Source organism: Triplophysa dalaica, chromosome 2, assembly GCF_015846415.1.
Source record: "Triplophysa dalaica isolate WHDGS20190420 chromosome 2, ASM1584641v1, whole genome shotgun sequence".
Taxonomy (NCBI): domain Eukaryota; kingdom Metazoa; phylum Chordata; class Actinopteri; order Cypriniformes; family Nemacheilidae; genus Triplophysa; species Triplophysa dalaica.
The window spans coordinates 50,140-67,500 of record NC_079543.1 but is presented as its reverse complement, the minus strand read 5'-3'; the positions used below and the strand labels follow the sequence as shown (position 1 = coordinate 67,500).

The 17,361-nt window shown below is 37.5% G+C and overlaps 2 protein-coding genes across 4 annotated transcripts; both read left to right on the top strand.

Annotated features, from left to right (window-relative positions):
• The first annotated feature begins 1,902 nt into the window (after positions 1–1,902).
• Positions 1,903–12,235, top strand: LOC130433486 (ly6/PLAUR domain-containing protein 1-like). 3 transcript variants are annotated; one of them, XM_056763403.1, is made up of 6 exons: positions 1,903–1,946; positions 2,136–2,627; positions 4,427–4,472; positions 4,558–4,684; positions 6,235–6,378; positions 7,882–12,235. In XM_056763403.1, exons 4-6 carry the CDS (start codon positions 4,642–4,644, stop codon positions 8,124–8,126), a joined length of 432 nt encoding a protein of 143 aa, XP_056619381.1. In that variant the 5' UTR covers positions 1,903–1,946; positions 2,136–2,627; positions 4,427–4,472; positions 4,558–4,641; the 3' UTR covers positions 8,127–12,235. The 3 variants fall into 3 exon arrangements, with proteins under 3 accessions (XP_056619381.1, XP_056619373.1, XP_056619364.1); XM_056763395.1 differs by having other exon boundaries at positions 2,136–2,614; positions 4,427–4,684; XM_056763386.1 differs by having other exon boundaries at positions 4,427–4,684.
• Positions 12,236–13,448: 1,213 nt separating this feature from the next.
• Positions 13,449–16,814, top strand: cdc37 (cell division cycle 37 homolog (S. cerevisiae)). Its single transcript, XM_056735704.1, has 8 exons — positions 13,449–13,713; positions 13,800–14,081; positions 14,171–14,276; positions 14,494–14,609; positions 14,711–14,833; positions 14,924–15,106; positions 15,912–15,983; positions 16,067–16,814. Exons 1-8 carry the CDS (start codon positions 13,606–13,608, stop codon positions 16,202–16,204), a joined length of 1,128 nt encoding a protein of 375 aa, XP_056591682.1. The 5' UTR covers positions 13,449–13,605; the 3' UTR covers positions 16,205–16,814.
• Positions 16,815–17,361: the final 547 nt, after the last annotated feature.

The following is a 17,361-nucleotide window of genomic DNA, read 5'->3' as shown; positions in this document are numbered from 1 at the left end:
GAGTGAGGGTGAGAGGAGGAGTACACAGAGGAGGAGGTAGAGGAAGACCTGAAGCAGGAGGAGAACATGCACAAAGAAGAAGAGGACCAAACTTATCAAATGACATTCATGCAACACTAGTGGACCATGTTGTGAACCACAGATTGACGCTGAGGGAGGCTGGACTGAGATTTCAGCCAAATCTTAGCAGATATACAGTGGCATCTGTTATAAGGACTTTCGACAGGAAAACAGGTAAAAGAAGATCTGTGTACAGCAGAGGTGGGTAGAGTAGCCCAAAATTGTACTCAAGTAAAAGTACTGTTACTTCAGAATAATTTGACTCAAGTAAAAGTAAAAAGTAGTCATCCAAATAATTACTTGAGTAAGAGTAAAAAAGTGCTTGGTTAAAAAACTACTCAAGTACTGAGTAACTGTTGAGTAACGTCTGATTTATTTTTTAACAAGCATTCAATCAGACAGACACAAATACAGTGTGTGTGTGTGTGTGTGAGAGAGAGAGAGAGAGAGAGAGAGAGAGAGAGAGAGAGAGAGAGAGAGTGTGTGTGTGTGTGTTTGTGACAAAAAATGCAGAAACAAACAACTTCACAAAAGAATTACTCAGTGATGTCACTATTAAGCTTCAACAGTAGTTGGTTCTCAAGGTTCTTGCTGTGAAGCTGTGATCGTTTTTCAGTGAACAGGAGTCCTTGATGACTGAAAAGTCTAAATTAAATTAAAATAACAATTAATTTGAAAGTTAATTTGCTACATTTCAGATTAATATATTTGTTTTCCTTAAAATTTTATTTAACAGTAACTTCAACACTTTGCAGTTTGAATGATGTCCTGCATAAACAAAATGATGGAAAATGTTTATGTTTCCACTGTTCGATATTGCCCACGCCTCATACACACACACAGATATAAGTAAACACTTTGTGACTTTTCGATAGCGCCCACGTCATTCTCTCTCTCTCTCACACAACATACTAAAGCATTGCAATGCAAACGCAGCCCGCTTCAGAGCTAAAGCGGGACTACAGATTAAGTGTCCCTAAAGAACCCACGTATCTAACAGTAGTTCTGCATTATATTAATTAATTTGCACGCGAGTTTTATTTATTTTTATACCGTGTAAGTTATTTTCTGTGTAAGTTAAATGTATGCACCGAACCGTGACGCCCATACCATTTCGGTTCAATGCAAATACATGTACCGTTCCACACATAATATATATAGGAAATGTTTAAAACATATGTTACCTAAAAGACAAACATTCGTCTATCCACAGCAAAAAAAAAACGATTTTAGAACACAAACCGCTACATGTTTCCTCAAATTAGATGTTGAGTTTTTGAATGCTGAAATGTCCGTTTGTTTTGGGAGACACAGAAGACACCGCATAATGTAGCTGCTGTTTCGCACTTTTATTAAAGTAAACATGCTTTCAATATGAGGACAGGGGTGTTCCTCCTCGGCTGTGTCTGCATTGCCGATGGTTGATTGTGACATTTTAGTTTTGCTACGACTGTAAACTAACCCGTCCCGCCGAACACCGCTGAGATTGAGTATGGTCACGTGACGAGACTGCGCAACTACGTTTGATTGGTGAAACACAGTCACATGGTAGAGCCTTTGGCAGAAGTCTCACTCTCTGTCAAAATAAAACAATGACGCGTAGAATTTTAAAGAGGTCAAAAGAAAAGTAACGAGCTTATTGTAGCCTAATGTAGCGGAGTAAGAGTACAGTTTCTTCTTCACAAATCTACTCAAGTAAAAGTAAAAAGTATAGTGATTTAAAACTACTCCTAGAAGTATAATTTTTTCAAAAACTTACTCAAGTAAATGTAACGGAGTAAATGTAACTCGTTACTACCCACCTCTGGTGTACAGTAACAGTAATCAGCCGCTTATTGTATGCACCATATCAGCACTTGTGATGACCCTTCCTGTGACATTGGACAGTAAGTTACATGTTTTATTCTCTACATAGGATTGAGGGTCGGGAACGACAAGGAGGAAGGAGGCCCATATTCACACAAGACTAAGCGAGAGAGATAATAAACATGGTTTTGTCCAATAATGCTATTAGCCTCAAAGAACTACAAGCAAACATTATCGGTGAACATGTTATTTTCAATAATGTCCATCAGGTCTCAGTCAACACTGGCACGCATCCTGAAAAGACATCAGGTTCAAATGAAACAACTTTATCAAGTGTCTTTTGAGCGGAATTCAGAGAGGGTCAAACGGCTGCGACATGGTTATGTGGAGCTTTTTATTGTTCACTTTAGCACTGTGATGTTGCACAGTCCACACATTACTTTTTTACATTGACTGTAATGTACTAGACCCATCCTTAACAACACAATGTTGTCTTTCACTGTATTTCAGAGAGTTTTGCATATGGAATCTGAAGATATTCTTCATGGATTCATATATATTGATGAAGCAGGGTTCAACCTCACAAAAGCAAGAAGGAAATCAATGTCCCAGGGCAACGTGGGGGTAACATCACCCTTTGCGCTGCCATTTCACAGCATGGGGTTCTCCTCCGTCATGCCAAAATGGGCCCTTACACACCTCACATTCTTGCATTTTTTGGACCGATTGCACCACATCGCCACAGCAGGTAAAAACAACATGTAAGTGGACCCGCGATGTATAGAAAAAGCTCATTCTAAGAGAATAAAAACATAACGCTTCATTATGTAAGGTCTTCTGAACACATATGTATGTGTATTGCATTTCTGTTACAGTTTTTTCTTATGGCTTACACACGTTTTCAAAACTATGTCACCTTTTCTCAAAACTCTAAACACAATTCCCAAAAATGAACACACAAAATGCAAAATGCCTCACATCTCCTTCAAAATGTAACACTGCATTCAAAATACCATAAACACATGTCAGAATGAAGCATTTGCATCAAATGGCAAACACTTCTTTCATAATACTGAATAGTTTCGATATACCATGTAAACACTGTTGTTCTTAATTTAAAGCTCTTTGGTCTTTCATGGGCTTATATCTACATTTCAATACAATGTTCAACAGTGAAAGTAATCCGCTGAGAGTGGTAACAAGTACACTGTAAACACAATTGCAATGTACCAACAGAAAATATTTATTAGGCCAAAGATTACTGTTTTATACAGTAGAATTCAACAAAACCATAAACATCTGTAAACAAGCGTCTTCGTCCTCCATGATATCTTTGCCTTTCCACTCTGTACAGAATTGAAACACAGTATGTGTTCAGCATAGGAACTTCAAACAACTTACAACACAAACTGTAGTACAGCATGATAACAAACCTCATTCATTCAATGCAGTGCAGTAAATGGATGGTTTAGAATTACAAATGTTTATGCAATACTATGTAGTTATGGGTATTTTACTGTACATTACTTTATAGCTAAAATAGTCATTAGATAGTTCCACACCTGTTCTCATTTCTGAAAGTTCGAATGATTGACGCCACTGTAAATCGACTCAAGTTGGGCTGGACTCTCATTCCAGCCTCTCTCATGGTCAAACCGTGGTTGATCACATGATCAACAAGTGTTGCCCTAATCTCATCAGAGATTGCTCTCCTTCGTTCTCTTCTTTGCCCTCGCCCTCTTCCTCCTCTTCTTCTTCCTTCTCTTCCTCCTCTTCCTCCTCTTCTTCTTCCTTCTCTTCCTCCTCTTCCTCCTACTCCTCCTACTCCTCTTGCTCTCTGTCCATTGTTGGCATCCATTGTTCAAAACAGGTAATCTGACCTTTGATCTATTTATAGGCCAATACTACCATAAAGCAGTGATTGGATAGTGATCAGTTAAGCAATTAGTGTTTCCACATGTGAGGAGTGTGTGTGTGACCTGGTGAATAAGTGTAGCATTTTGATTGGTTGTGTTTGGAAAAGGAAAGCAAATCACTTCCTGTTAGATTTTTGTGTTTTAGGTAGAGAATTGTGTGTAGTGTTTTGAAAAAAGTGTATTATGCAATAAACACTGAGTCAAAGGCTGAGAAATAGCTTATGGTTTTGGAGATTTGGTGTGTAGTTTTGCACTTTGAGTGAGAGGTTTCAAAAAGCATGTGACATGAAAAGATTTTGTGTGTAAGCAGTTGGAAAAAACTGTAATAGGTCCTGCAAAAACACCAGAGAACACACACAGCTGCAATAATGTCAATTATATAACCAATAGCCTTCAGTATATACAGATAATAATAAACAGATGTTGTTATGTGTGTGTGTCTACCAAAGAGAGCTCTGCAACGACAATAATGATCTGCTGAAGTTTACTGACAAGACTCAGTGTGTAGATGACACAACTTCAGTCTGACATTCACACTTTAACATCTGAGGAAAATCTCTTTCTTTCTTTCTCTCTCTCTCTCTCTCTCTCTCTCTCTCTCTGTCTCACACTCTCTCCCTCTCTCTCTCTCTCTCTCCATTCAGACGCGAATCACGCCCGGTAAAGTGAGTTGCGCTCGCGTCACGTGCGGTGGGTAACGGGAATCATCGTCTCGTGCTGTGGCTCTCAGTCGGTTACGGTCAGTCTGACGCGCGCGTTTGCTCGTTCGCATCAGTGTGTGTGTGTGTGTGTGTGTGTGTGTGTGTCGGTCGGTAGGAATGGACGCGTCGGAGCGGCGGTGAGCGGCAGCGGATCCGTTATGCGGCGTTGGGAGACTTTACTGCTCATCATCCTGACGGCGGGTGAGTCAACACACACGCGCGCGCGCACGCTTCATTGTGTCATGTTTGGAGAAATGAAGTTTGAAATGTGATTATGTTGAGATGTGATTTATGTGTTGTGCTCTTATCTGAGATTAAATCACCATCATCACTGCAGTCACATGTCTTCTCGTTTAGCTTAACATTCAACGTCATTACTGCTTTTATTTCATTCCTCGAGAAGAGATTTATAGAATCATGTAAGAAATTGTTTGATGTATTCTGTTGTCCTCCATGAAAAGAAGAATGACAGAAAAATGACTGTGCTTTAATAAAACACTAAAGCCTGTTGTGTTGATAAGATTCTCACTGTGATTCTCATGAATGTAATGTAAAAAAAGGGTCAAAAGTGCAACACATGAGTATTTTATTTTAAGTTCAATTGAGTCACAATTATAAGTCAAAACATTTTATGTGAATCGTTTTTTTTCTGGAGACATTGTTTATCGTTATTGACTATAATTGAAATCACAATGACAGAAATTCACCTAATTACACTTATATAAGGTGTAATATTTATTTGATTTATTATTATTATTTTTTGTGTGTGACACTGGTGAGAATAAGATTTTTGACAATCTTTCGGGTTTAAAGTCCCAGACTAAAATAAAGTTTGAGCTGTCTTAACTGAAAATAAATAGCCCTGACCCATATCTTAAGATAGACCAGTGCCATTGTTTCATCTCAAGATGCATATGTGATGATTTTATTCAAGGCATTTTAATTCAAGTGATTAAACTGAGACATAGTCCTGCTGAAGCTATTGTCTGTGAAACCGGCCGTGCCTTCATAGATCCTAGATCTGATTATATTTAGTCATCTATACTATACAATCGACATAATGAGGCGTTTTGTCTTTCGCAGAGTAACATTAATGAGACGGTTCCCCCATAAAATGACAATTTTGTCATCATTTACAGTCCCTTAAGGTGTTCAAATCTGTATAAATGACTTTCTTCTGATAGAAGATATTTGGAAGAATTTTTGCTCATTTATTTCAGTTCCGGAACATCATTGACTACAATAGCTAGAAGCACATCTTTTAAAACCAATTGATGAGTTGGTGTAATGCAGGTTTAGCTCATTTAAGTTGTGTCCATGCTGTTATGTGTTTTGTTGGTGTCTATTCTATCTGTGTATGTCATTGTATTGTTGTGAAGCACTCTGGGCAACCTGGTGTTATATTAAAATGTGCTATATTATTAATCAAACAAACATAGCAGGAAAAATAAAAATGTAGTCAAAAGTGCCCAAGAACTGTTTGTTTTTCTACATTCTTCCAAATTTCTCATTTTGTGTTCAACAGAATAAAACACAATCAAATATTTGTTTTCTACTATGCAAATGAAAATTGGTTAGAAACAACCCGAGGGTGAGCAAATGATGACAGAATTGTGTAATTTTAGGGTGAACTGCCCGTCAGTGTTTAGTGTTAAAGTCAATCACTTTTATATATATTCATATTTCTTCAATGAACCAATGAAACCAACACAAGTCTCCTCATTGATACACACTGTTGTGTGTTTGTGTAGGTGTGAGTGCGGCGGGGCTGCAGATTCAGTGTTATCAGTGTGAAGATGTTCGGCAGGACGACTGCTCGTCTCCAGAGTTTATTGTCAACTGTACAGTGAATGTTCAGGACATGTGTCAGAAAGAAGTGCTGGTGATGGAGGACGGTAAAACACCTTATGTACTGTCGTGTGTGTGTGTGTGTGTGTGTTTGTATGCGTGTGTGTGCGCGTGTGCATGCGCTCACAGAAAGTCAAACCCACAACCATTACACTGCTAACACACAACATTCTTTCAACAGATGAGCTTCTCCAACACAATAATATTTACTTCAGTTTCTATTTGCTATTGCCAAGCTTAGCTGTCGTTCAATGAGAGGATCCACTGTTGATGGTTATTATAGGGTGCGCGTTGATTTATCAGCGGTGCTGGGGTGTTTATGATTCAGCATGATGGATAAATGAAATAACTCCTATCATATTAAACACAGAAGTGTGCTGGCTTTTTTTTCATGTTATCAAGCTTCTCTTCAACAACATTACAATTCTTACAAATCATTTTTATACTGTAGCCTATTTCTTTCTAAAAAATGAGGGGATTTAGTCATGGACAGGGTTGAAGTAGTAGCATGTCAGTGTTCAGCTGTGTTGGCGGTTGTGGGAGTGATCTGGTTTTCATCTTTTAAACCACATGATTTTTTTCAGATGTCTTAGCTCTCCAATCTCTCTAGTGTGGCTTTATTCTGAACATAGACGTCTCCGCTCGACTGACCACACTCATGCTGACGGATCAGACGTGATCAGACTCTTTTATTTATTGGGTGATATTCCCCTCACATTCTCTACATGTTGTTAGTAAATCTGCAGTGTGTAACACTCAATGTGCGTAGTGTGTTTGAGGTCAATGTGCTGCTGGGTGACAAGGTGCTATGGTGTAACAAGCTTATTGTGAGACAAATGAAGAGTTATTTATAATAAATTAGTTTTGGAGGGATAAAATCATGGTTAATGTTGGTTAATGTGACAGTGTGATATTTTTTTTAAATGTTGATGTAGTTTTGACCCATGCTTGTTGGCAATTGAGAAAACCTGTAATGTGTATTGAATTGTGAGATGCTGCGTCATGATGTGTTTTGTATCTTGATGTAGTTGGCTTCAGCGACCACACGATGACCAAAGATAATACAAATGTCCATTGGTCTTTTTGTGTGGGACCCCACCATGGATGTATAAGTCTTATTGAGAGAGACCCCCACAGTTGAAATGATTATAAATCAAAGTGAAAGATGTTCATTTGCACATGTAGACGTGCAGAATGCGTTGTGTGATGAAGAGGGATCAAGTGAGAACTCCCCTGGGCTTTATGGAACACACACGCTGATAACAGAACACTGCAAGTCAGTATCTGAAGCGCCTGCCCAATGCAGACATGTGAAAGTCCTTGAACTTAAGTTGACTAAAGAAACATTTTGATTGGCGTAACATCATTTCACGATGACACTACGGCTCACTGTTGTTGTCATGATAAACAGTTTTTTGGAGGAGAACAGTTTCATATTTATTCATTGTGATTATTTCATTTGCTTCATAAATTGTGGATGAAATAGATATCGTGTGATGTGTTATTTGTAAAAAATGTCACAAGAGTGACGTGTGTGTGTGTGTGTGCAGGAATTCACTACAGGAAGTCGTGTGCGTCGTCGGGGGCGTGTCTGATCGCATCATCTGGATATCAGCAGTTCTGTACAGGGAAGGTGAACTCCGTCTGCATCACCTGCTGTAACACACCGCTGTGCAACGGCCCGCGACACAAACGCAGAGCGCTGTCATGCGCCTTCTCTCAACACTCCAGCATTCCCACAATCCTTCTGCTGGCCTTCTTCATTCACTTCTGCCTCTTCTCCTGCTCACACTGACACACATTTACCCGGCTGGCTGTCTCTCTCTCTCTCTCTCTCTCTCAGTTCATCTCTGTACCGTCACACAGGGTCCAAACTGAACATGCCACTCATTGACGTCAGACTCACAGGTCGGCCAGTCAATTTTATAACACAGAATTTGATGAATCCGAGACGAATCAAATATCTACTTTAGTCAGTTTTATTTATAAATGTCTGTTGAAAAACAAAGCTTTAATATACATGTGTCACGGATGTTAACAGGGCCGGGGGTTAGTAGTGTGTTAGTAACCTACATAAGAAAATCATTATTTTACCAAAGATGAGAAATTGACCCTCACAAGTACAGTAGTTTATGACATAAGTTAGTTAACGCGCATCTTCATGATTTTGTGACACAGACGGATGAAATGTTGATACCTTGTGCGACACACAGTAGTGTCACATAATACTCTATATATGTGTGCATTTTAATCAAACAATATACAGTTGGCAGGTGTTAGATTTGGACATGTGTCCAATGTAAACAGTGTTTCTCTGGTAGTACTCAAGACCGGTCTTAAGATCGCGGTCTTGCCTTGTCTTGTTCTCAGACGAAGAGGTTTCAGGACCACAACACAACCCCATCTGATATATTCGTTAACACCATTGATGCGATTGGATCTAGAGGTTTCTGCGTCTAATTCATTCAATCATTTTCTCGATTCAAATGTGATTTATTTTGCTATTTCTGTGCAGGGACAGTAATGAACTGGGTATGTTTGAAAATGTCAACAAATTAATACAATTACACACAAAATCTGATATAATTGCAAAAAGTACTTGTGTTATTATAACATGTGTGATTTACACTAATATGAGCATGATGTGATTCTATCCAAACGTTCTCTAAACCAGAAGTTCATGTTGAGTGACTGAAGTTTCATACACAAGTTTTGCTCTTTTTCTACGGATTAATTGGTTTCTAGAAGAAAACAAACACAACCCTTGGTGAATTTCCTACACATGTGCAGTTAGGTTATTATTTTAGACTTGTTAAGGTTATATGGATATTTCTGAAGTAGAAGTTAGGCCGTGTTCTTGACTTGGTCTCAGTTTAGCTGGTCTTGACTAGTAAATAATGATAGGATCTTCTGCTGGGCCGGAGGAGTCTTTCTGCACAACCTGTCTTCTTTATCTACTCTTGCAGATTGATTTACCGCGGCACACGTGTGAATTATTTGCTTAAATTGAATTACATTAGTGTACAGAATAAAAAAACATCAAATAGACATCACAGAAAGTGCTTTCAGAAGTCATTATACTGTTTGTTTTGTATTTCTGTGTCACCAATCATAAGCCTGTTTGATTGTTCAATCTGAATATAGAAATCCAATAATATTATCTATAACCATTTATGACTTTATCCATGTACACAATTGAAAGAGAATGAGATTTCTTAACTGTGAACATCAAACACGCGAGAAGCCGAAAGTTTAATGTGTAGAGTTCATTACATGTCTTTCACATCATCAAATCCAGAACTCTATACTGACATTACAGTTAAACATCACAAATCACTGTGCTTGTCTCACAGTATGCCTGAAGATTACATTGACATCTATAGATATTTTATGACAATTAATCTATTAAATATACAAAAAAAGCACCAAAAAGGGTTTTACAACAACAGAAACTGTAATGAATAAGTTGCTAGTGTAAGATGAAAGTATATATAACTTTTAATGAAATTGTTTGGAATTTTATCTATTTGTATTATTATTTTATCTTTATTGTTATGAAATCAAAAAATGATGATGATACTTTCTTTGGATAAAAGCGTCTGCCAAATGCCTAAAAAAAAAAAATATATTGTATTGTATTTTGTTATATTATATTATATTATATTGTTTTATTTTCTATCCTTATCTATTCTAGTTTTAAATACTGCTTGCTGCCCCCTTTAAGGAATGTGACTGCGTCTTTTTTATTGAAACTTGCTCAGAAAATGCAGAAGATAAACAGAAAAGATCAAATAAAACAGCCAAGGGGGTTCAAGATGACCAAACAGTGCAAAAAAGTAAATACGTATATAAATAAAATATAACATAAAAAGGAAACACAACCGCAGCAAGGAGAAAATATGAATAAAGAAATAACTATAGTTAACCACCCCACAATGACATGAAATAGTCATATTAAATAAAAGGATATAAAAACACAAAACATTTGCATACATTCAAGTTTTAGTAGCCCTATGTGTTACAAGAGGTTAAAGTATTTGTGAAATATTTCACAAGTAAAATATTTAAGTTATAAAAAAGTATTTTTATATGGCTTATCAAAAAACTCAAGAAAGATCCTTAAAGTAAAGCTTCTAGATTTTTTCAAGGCATTTGATACGCTTGAACATGCTTTTTTGTTAAAGTCATTAGAAATGTTTGGTTTCGGACGGTGGTTTCGTAAACTAACTTCCATGTTTTATAATGATATTTCCAGTACAATTCCTCTAAACTTAGGTCCGTCACCCAGAGTTCAAATAAATGAGGACTCCGAATGCCCTATTTCACCTTTACTTTATTAGCAGTGGAATTAATGTTTTAAGACAGTATCGGTATTGATAGTCTTGGTAAGACTTTTTACCATCACTCAATTTGCAGCTGACACATTTCTGAGGAATAAAGAGATGCTTCCTTTTGTTGTTGACAAATGTCTACCTTCTCTAAGGCATCAGGACTGACTTTAAATAAATAAAAATGTGAGATGGCTATCCAAAACTGTGCTTTAAAAGAAGTGGAAGGTATCCCAATAATTCTACTGAAGTTGGGAAATGTTCAGAAACAAGCATTGCTGTTTTGGAAAATGATATTTAAAACCCTTCTCGTGATAACTCTACTCTTTGGAATAACAGGGCTGAGCTTATTAATTGGAAGTCTCTATTTCAAGAAGCTGGGCTATCGTCTTTATTCTCAATATATTAGATGCAAATGGAAACTTTTTTATCTTACAACGATTTTATTAACCAATTTAAAGTTAGAATTACATTCAAAGGATATGAAGAGGATATGTAAAGCTGTACCTCTAGTTTGTTAAGGATAAAACAAGGTCTTTTTTTTATTCTTTAGTTAGACCCTGTTTAGCTTTGCCCCTTTGAGAATGTTGACCTTCTGGATAGTAAATGCAATAATAAACTCATTTATACAGAATATAAACATGTCATACTGGCGAATATAATTGTTATTTTTTTGAAGGTGTGGAAAACTCAGTTCGAGAGAATGCTTTTTATTTTTATTTAGCATATAACCTGTGACTCCAAAAGTAAAAGAGACTCATGTTTTGGGATTTACCCTGTAGGAGATCTTTTTATGAAATGGATCCTTGTGGTTTTTGTCTTTCATATCCAGATACCATTGACCATCTTTTCTTTTATATTTACATTTACATGTATTCATTTAGCAGATGCTTTTATCCGAAGTGACTTACTGAGAGTTCATGTAGCAATAAGTGATTTATCATACAGTGGCAATAATACAACAAGTGCTGATACAAAGTTACTGGTTTCGACAAAAGCTAGAACAATACCTGTTGAGAGAAAGAGAGATTGATGGTATAGTTTTCTTTTGTTTCTTTCTCACAAGTCTGTCAAGTATCCACACAAGATATGGGTTTAAGTAGTTCTTTGAATGTTGTGAGAGATGTGGTTGACTGAACCTTTTATTGTGATGTTACTTAAAAAAATTGGCATGATATAATGTATATAGTTTGTCATTAATAAAATTTGAGAAAATTGCAGGATAATCTGTTTCTCAAGGGGGATCTATTTTTGATTTCGTAAACTTGATTTAATTGTTGGACAAATATTATCTTAACATATGTGGAGAAAATGTATACCACCATTTCATTTATTTCTATGTGATTTTAGGAAATTGTTTAAGATCTTTGATTGTTTAAAGAAACCAAAGTTTATGTGCCCCTCTCTCTCTAAATGTGGTTATTTTAGTGTATTATTGTTTCTTCCAGTAAGCTGTTTGTCTAAAATCCTATTCCTCTAAATTATTTTATAATTTTACTGAACTTCAAAAACATACAAGAGGACATGTTCACATACAGGTAAAACCTAAGTAAACATTTCCATATGCAAAGTTTACAACGCATATAGGATGTAAAAAGTATGTTCCATTTCATCAACATAGAACATAGAAAAAGATTGAAATGTACAAAAGAAAAAGAGATGATAACAAGTAAAATAAATAAAAAATAAAACAAACCAAACATACTGGTAAGAATTTCAATTATACATGAGTTACAGTATACAAATCAAAGTGATTACAAACGGAAGTCATCTTAATGGCTTTCTTATTTAAAGAGGGGAAATAGAATCCAGATATAGCTTAAGATCTCTCGGAAGACCAGAAATACTGCCTTATTGTTATCGAATTTACATTTATGTATGTCAAATTTTCAAAGTAAAAATTAAATTCACAATAAAACAAACATTGTTCAGGTCAGAGTCATAATATCCCAAAACAATATCCTTAAACCGCTCTATATTCTCATAAAGAAAGTAGCTAATATCTTTTAAAAATTCTTTCAGTATAAAGGCAAGACCAAAATAAATGAACATTACAAAATGAACATCTTGTATCAATTTCACTTTTATATTTCACCAATAAGTGTTGACGGGATAAAATGTATTAATTCTTTTGAATGACGATTCCTTTATTTTATTAGTAAGAAAATATTTATGATGCAAAGACAAAATAGTTTTCCAGTTCAAATTTGTGAAAAAAATATTCCAATAATAAATGACACGAGATGGGGAAACAATATCATGAAGAAAATTAGATCTTATTTGATCATTTTTAACCTTTTTTTCTCCAGAAAAACATGTTTTATAGGTTTCTAATGGCCCAGGAAAAGAAGTCACTCTAAATGGAGATTGATTGCTATATTGAAGAACATTTTTACACCTGATGGTATCGCTCACATAACTATAGCAAAGCGTTTAGGGGAAACAGGAATATGAAATGTGAAAAGAAGCTCAGAATAAGACACTAACAAGCCTGATTTCCCTGTAAAATGTTTAGGATAAAGCAATGTAAGTCGCTTTGGATGAAAGCGTCTGCCAAATGCATAAATGTAAATGTGAATATTAAAGTCCATGAGTGTTTCACTGGAATCTTTAATGTACTGTAATTGCACATTAACATAAAGTGTTTACCTCCAAAGTGTGAAAAAACATATTGTGGAAAAATAAACCGTATGGAATCTAGATTTTAAAATATTTATGAAGCCATACATTAAAAAACATATTTTAAAAAGTCACGCACATTGACGTATAACCGGTGCGCGGCGTTCAGTGATGATGTCACAGGAAGCGGACGTGAAGGAGAGTTCCAGAAAGAGCGGTGGATGCGCGAGACACACAAACGCGTATATTTCAGCAAATATTACAGAACTATCAGAAAGTCAAATTATTTTAGTGACGGATTAGCGCGGGATTAACAGTATTGACGTCATGACGACCATCGATTACAGTGTGTGGGATCACATCGAGGTGTCTGATGATGAAGATGATACACACCCGAATATAGACACACCGAGTTTATTCCGCTGGAGACACCAGGTACACACAATCATAAGTGTGTGTGTGTGTTTACAGTAGTGCTCATGAAATCTTCATTCAGTGTGTAATATGTGTGTGTGTGTCAGGCTCGGATGGAGCGGATGGAGGCGTTCAATCAGAAGGGTCTGGAGCTCGAGAGATCTCTGGCGGAGAGTAAGAAGAAGCTCGCGGAGGTGCAGCGTCGCGTGCAGGAGCTCAGCGTCGCCTCCACAGACGAGAGTAAAGCGGCACTCAGTAAAGCTCAGGCTGAGGAGAAACAGATGAAGAAAGACGAGAGATCCTGGCAGAGGAAGTTGGATGATCATCGTCAGGAGGAGAAGAAGACGCCCTGGAACGTGGACACGCTCAGTAAAGAAGGATTCAGTAAGGTGTGTGTTACACACAAGAGCTGTGATCTTCTGAGGGAGGGTTTGTGTACATCATGTGTGATCTCAGACGTGTCTCGTGTGTTTCTCAGAGCGTCGTCAACGTCAAACCTGAGGTGAAGGAGGAGACGGAAGAGGAGAAAGAGCAGAAACACAAAAGCTTTGTGGAGAAAAATGAGAAACAAATCAAACACTTTGGTGAGCGCCTGTTGGCTTGAGATTGGGTTCAGTATTGAAATATAAAGAGTGAACGAATGCAATGACTGTCAAATAAATCTCTTCTGAGCTTCTGTGTTCAACGTGAATGAGTAATGAAACCACTGTGGGATGTTCGGAGAAGAACGAAAATGATCACATGAATAGAAATGATTTGTGTTCACTGTAAAGGTGTGTGTTATTGTGTGTGTGTGTGCAGGTATGCTGAGGCGCTGGGATGACTCGCAGAAATATCTGTCTGATAATCCACACCTGGTGTGTGAAGAGACCGCCAATTACCTGGTGATCATGTGTATCGACCTGGAGGTGGAGGAGGTAACTTGTGTGTCTCGGAGTTGCTTGTTTTTGCCGGTATGTGTGTGTATGTGTGTGTGTGTGTGTCTTGTGCGTTTCAGATGTGTGTGTTTGTCTTGCAGAAACACGCTCTCATGGAGCAGGTGGCTCATCAGACCATCGTCATGCAGTTTATTCTGGAGCTTGCCAAGAGTCTGAAGGTGGATCCACGAGGCTGCTTTCGACAATTCTTCACCAAGATCAAGGTGTGTGTCTGCATGAGTGTGTGTTCAGTGGATGCAACTCTTACGTGTGTGTGTGTCAGTGCTGCTTTCATCTGTCAGGTGTGTTTTCAGACAGCAGATCAGCAATATCAGGATGCCTTTAATGACGAGCTGGAGTCGTTTAAGGGACGCGTGCGCGGCCGGGCCAAGATCCGCATTGAGAAAGCCATGAAAGAATATGAGGAGGAGGAACGTCAGAAGCGTCTCGGTCCCGGCGGTCTGGATCCTGTAGAGGTGTATGAGTCTCTGCCTTCGGTAAGAACACCAACTGCACAATACAACCCCTTAGAAAGCTGTAGAGCAATTTAGACCCAACCCCAATAAAACCCACATGCCTGGCACGTCCCTCCGGACACTCCTGCTGGAGTGCAAAGGGTTTTAATACTCTTGGGCTGGAATACTAATACTAGTCGTGAAACAGTCTATACATAAGTATTCTAAACAGTACAACCACATAACTGATGTAAAGAAAACCTTTTAGTCTGCAAACAATTAGTTGCAACTCCTAGAAAATAAATTATTCTTTTGTGCTGCTACTGGGACAGAAATGACTAAATGTAACTTTAAATGGTGCAAGAACTTCGCCTGTACTCAGCCTCTAGTTGCTCCAAACACGAATACATGTCTTTGTTCTGCTTAACACAAAGAAAGATAACTGAAAGAATGTTAGCTGTCCAACACAAAATGAGTTGTTTTAAAGAGTTTAGGAAAGCAAACAGTTCTGTGGCAACATTACATTTTTTCCTATTATGGAAGTGAACTGAAAACATTCTTCCAAATATCTTTATTTTCATTTCTGGGTGAACTTCCCTCTAGGAATCTTTGCTAACCTGACTGTGTGCTCTCTTTAGGGTTCTGCAGCATCACTTCTAGTTTAAAAAAAACCCTGATGATATGTGTGTGACGTGCACAACTGATGCAAAACTAAGAAATATCAGGCTACAGTCATGCTTTTTGATAAAGAAACAATTGTGTAATACACTGATCGGCCACGACGTAACATAAAGCACGTGTCTGTGTACCTGTGTCTCATAACACTGGTGTGATGCTTTGATGGCAGGAGTTGCAGAAATGCTTTGATGACAAAGACATTCAGATGCTGCAGGACGCCATCAGCAAACTGGATCCAACGGTCAGTATAACCCACCTGAATGACAAAGACAAGATTGTCTGGACTTTTGCCATTGTGTGATGATTGTGTTTTGACTCTTGCAGGAGGCGAAACATCACATGAAGCGCTGCATTGAATCGGGATTGTGGGTACCTAACTCCAGAGCAGACGAGGAAGCAGATAAAGATCCAGAGGATGGTGATGAACCGCAATATGAAGAGCTGAAGAAAGAAGATCAGTGACTATCAGTCAAACATCATCCATGTGACCCACTGCTTGTATCACTCCTCCCATCTGTCTCTGTCACATTATTATAAATAAAGTCCAAAGTAAGAAGTGCTAAAAGATCGTTTGACTGCTTTGCTGCCGTTAAGGGATAAATGGATCATTTTGCAGAGTTATTCCTTTCAGCCACATCTCTTTCATGATTTTATGTAAGGATTGATGTAGTCGGACGATTGTTATTGTAAAATAGGGCAGTGTTTCACATTGCAGTTAATCCCAATGATGACATGTCGACTTGTCTCATCTCACATCTCCTAACTGATTATGTGGCGTTTTATGAGTGTTTTTATTTCATGGACGTTACCCGGGCTTGACGTGAGAACGCATTGGATCACAGCAGCTTTGTTTGTTTAGCAGTAGGGTCATTCCACAAAGCTACTCGATTAAACGCAATATTATGTTGTTCAGATAGAATCATGACTTCAGAACACGTTGTGTATGGTTTTATATTGACTGTTGGCATTACCAGGAGGAGTTGTTGTTTTTGTTTCAGGTGATCTTTTCTTAGTTCTGTATGTATAGTTTGTGTTGCAGAATAAAAACATGAGGCTGATGGGAGATCTCAAAGGGTTTTTGTCATGATCAATGTGTTTAGTTTGGTGTCACTTCAGCAATTTTTTGTCTCATTCATTACAAAAAGGACATTTCAAATGTTTTTGATATAGATAACTTAACTGAATCATGAAGTAAAATCAGTCAATAAGAGGTGATGAGGGTTAGAATAGATTTCAACTTCACAACAGTGCAAAATCCTCTCCGGGTGAGATCTCAAGAATTTGACAAAGATTAAATTCTTAAACCCAAAGACTGAAAGTAATCCTAAACTAATGAAAGCTCGAGTTAATGTGTTCGGTCATTTATACACAGGAAGAGCACACAATAACGCTTTATTAAACCTGTTCAACGCTGTTCATTTATACTGCAAACATTTATTTGACATGAAAGATTTATTTTGACACTCATTTAGTTTACTGATGGCTGTTGGTACCTCATCGTCGTGACAACATCAATGACATTATTACATCACAACATGACAAATGCTATTTAAACACGTTCAGCCATTTTGTGTGCTGCCGATAAAACGCCTCATGCTACTCTTTACTGAAAAATTTAC

Bases quoted from the DNA above. Each gene is read 5' to 3' on its own strand.
- cdc37 (XM_056735704.1), top strand. From the start codon at position 13,606: ATGACGACCATCGATTACAGTGTGTGGGATCACATCGAGGTGTCTGAT. The intron at 14,082-14,170 runs GTGTGTGTTACA...TGTGTTTCTCAG, and splicing joins GTAAAGAAGGATTCAGTAAG to AGCGTCGTCAACGTCAAACC. The intron at 14,834-14,923 runs GTGTGTGTCTGC...GTGTGTTTTCAG, and splicing joins AATTCTTCACCAAGATCAAG to ACAGCAGATCAGCAATATCA.
- LOC130433486 (XM_056763395.1), top strand. From the start codon at position 4,642: ATGCGGCGTTGGGAGACTTTACTGCTCATCATCCTGACGGCGG. The intron at 4,685-6,234 runs GTGAGTCAACAC...GTGTTTGTGTAG, and splicing joins GCTCATCATCCTGACGGCGG to GTGTGAGTGCGGCGGGGCTG. The intron at 6,379-7,881 runs GTAAAACACCTT...GTGTGTGTGCAG, and splicing joins AGTGCTGGTGATGGAGGACG to GAATTCACTACAGGAAGTCG.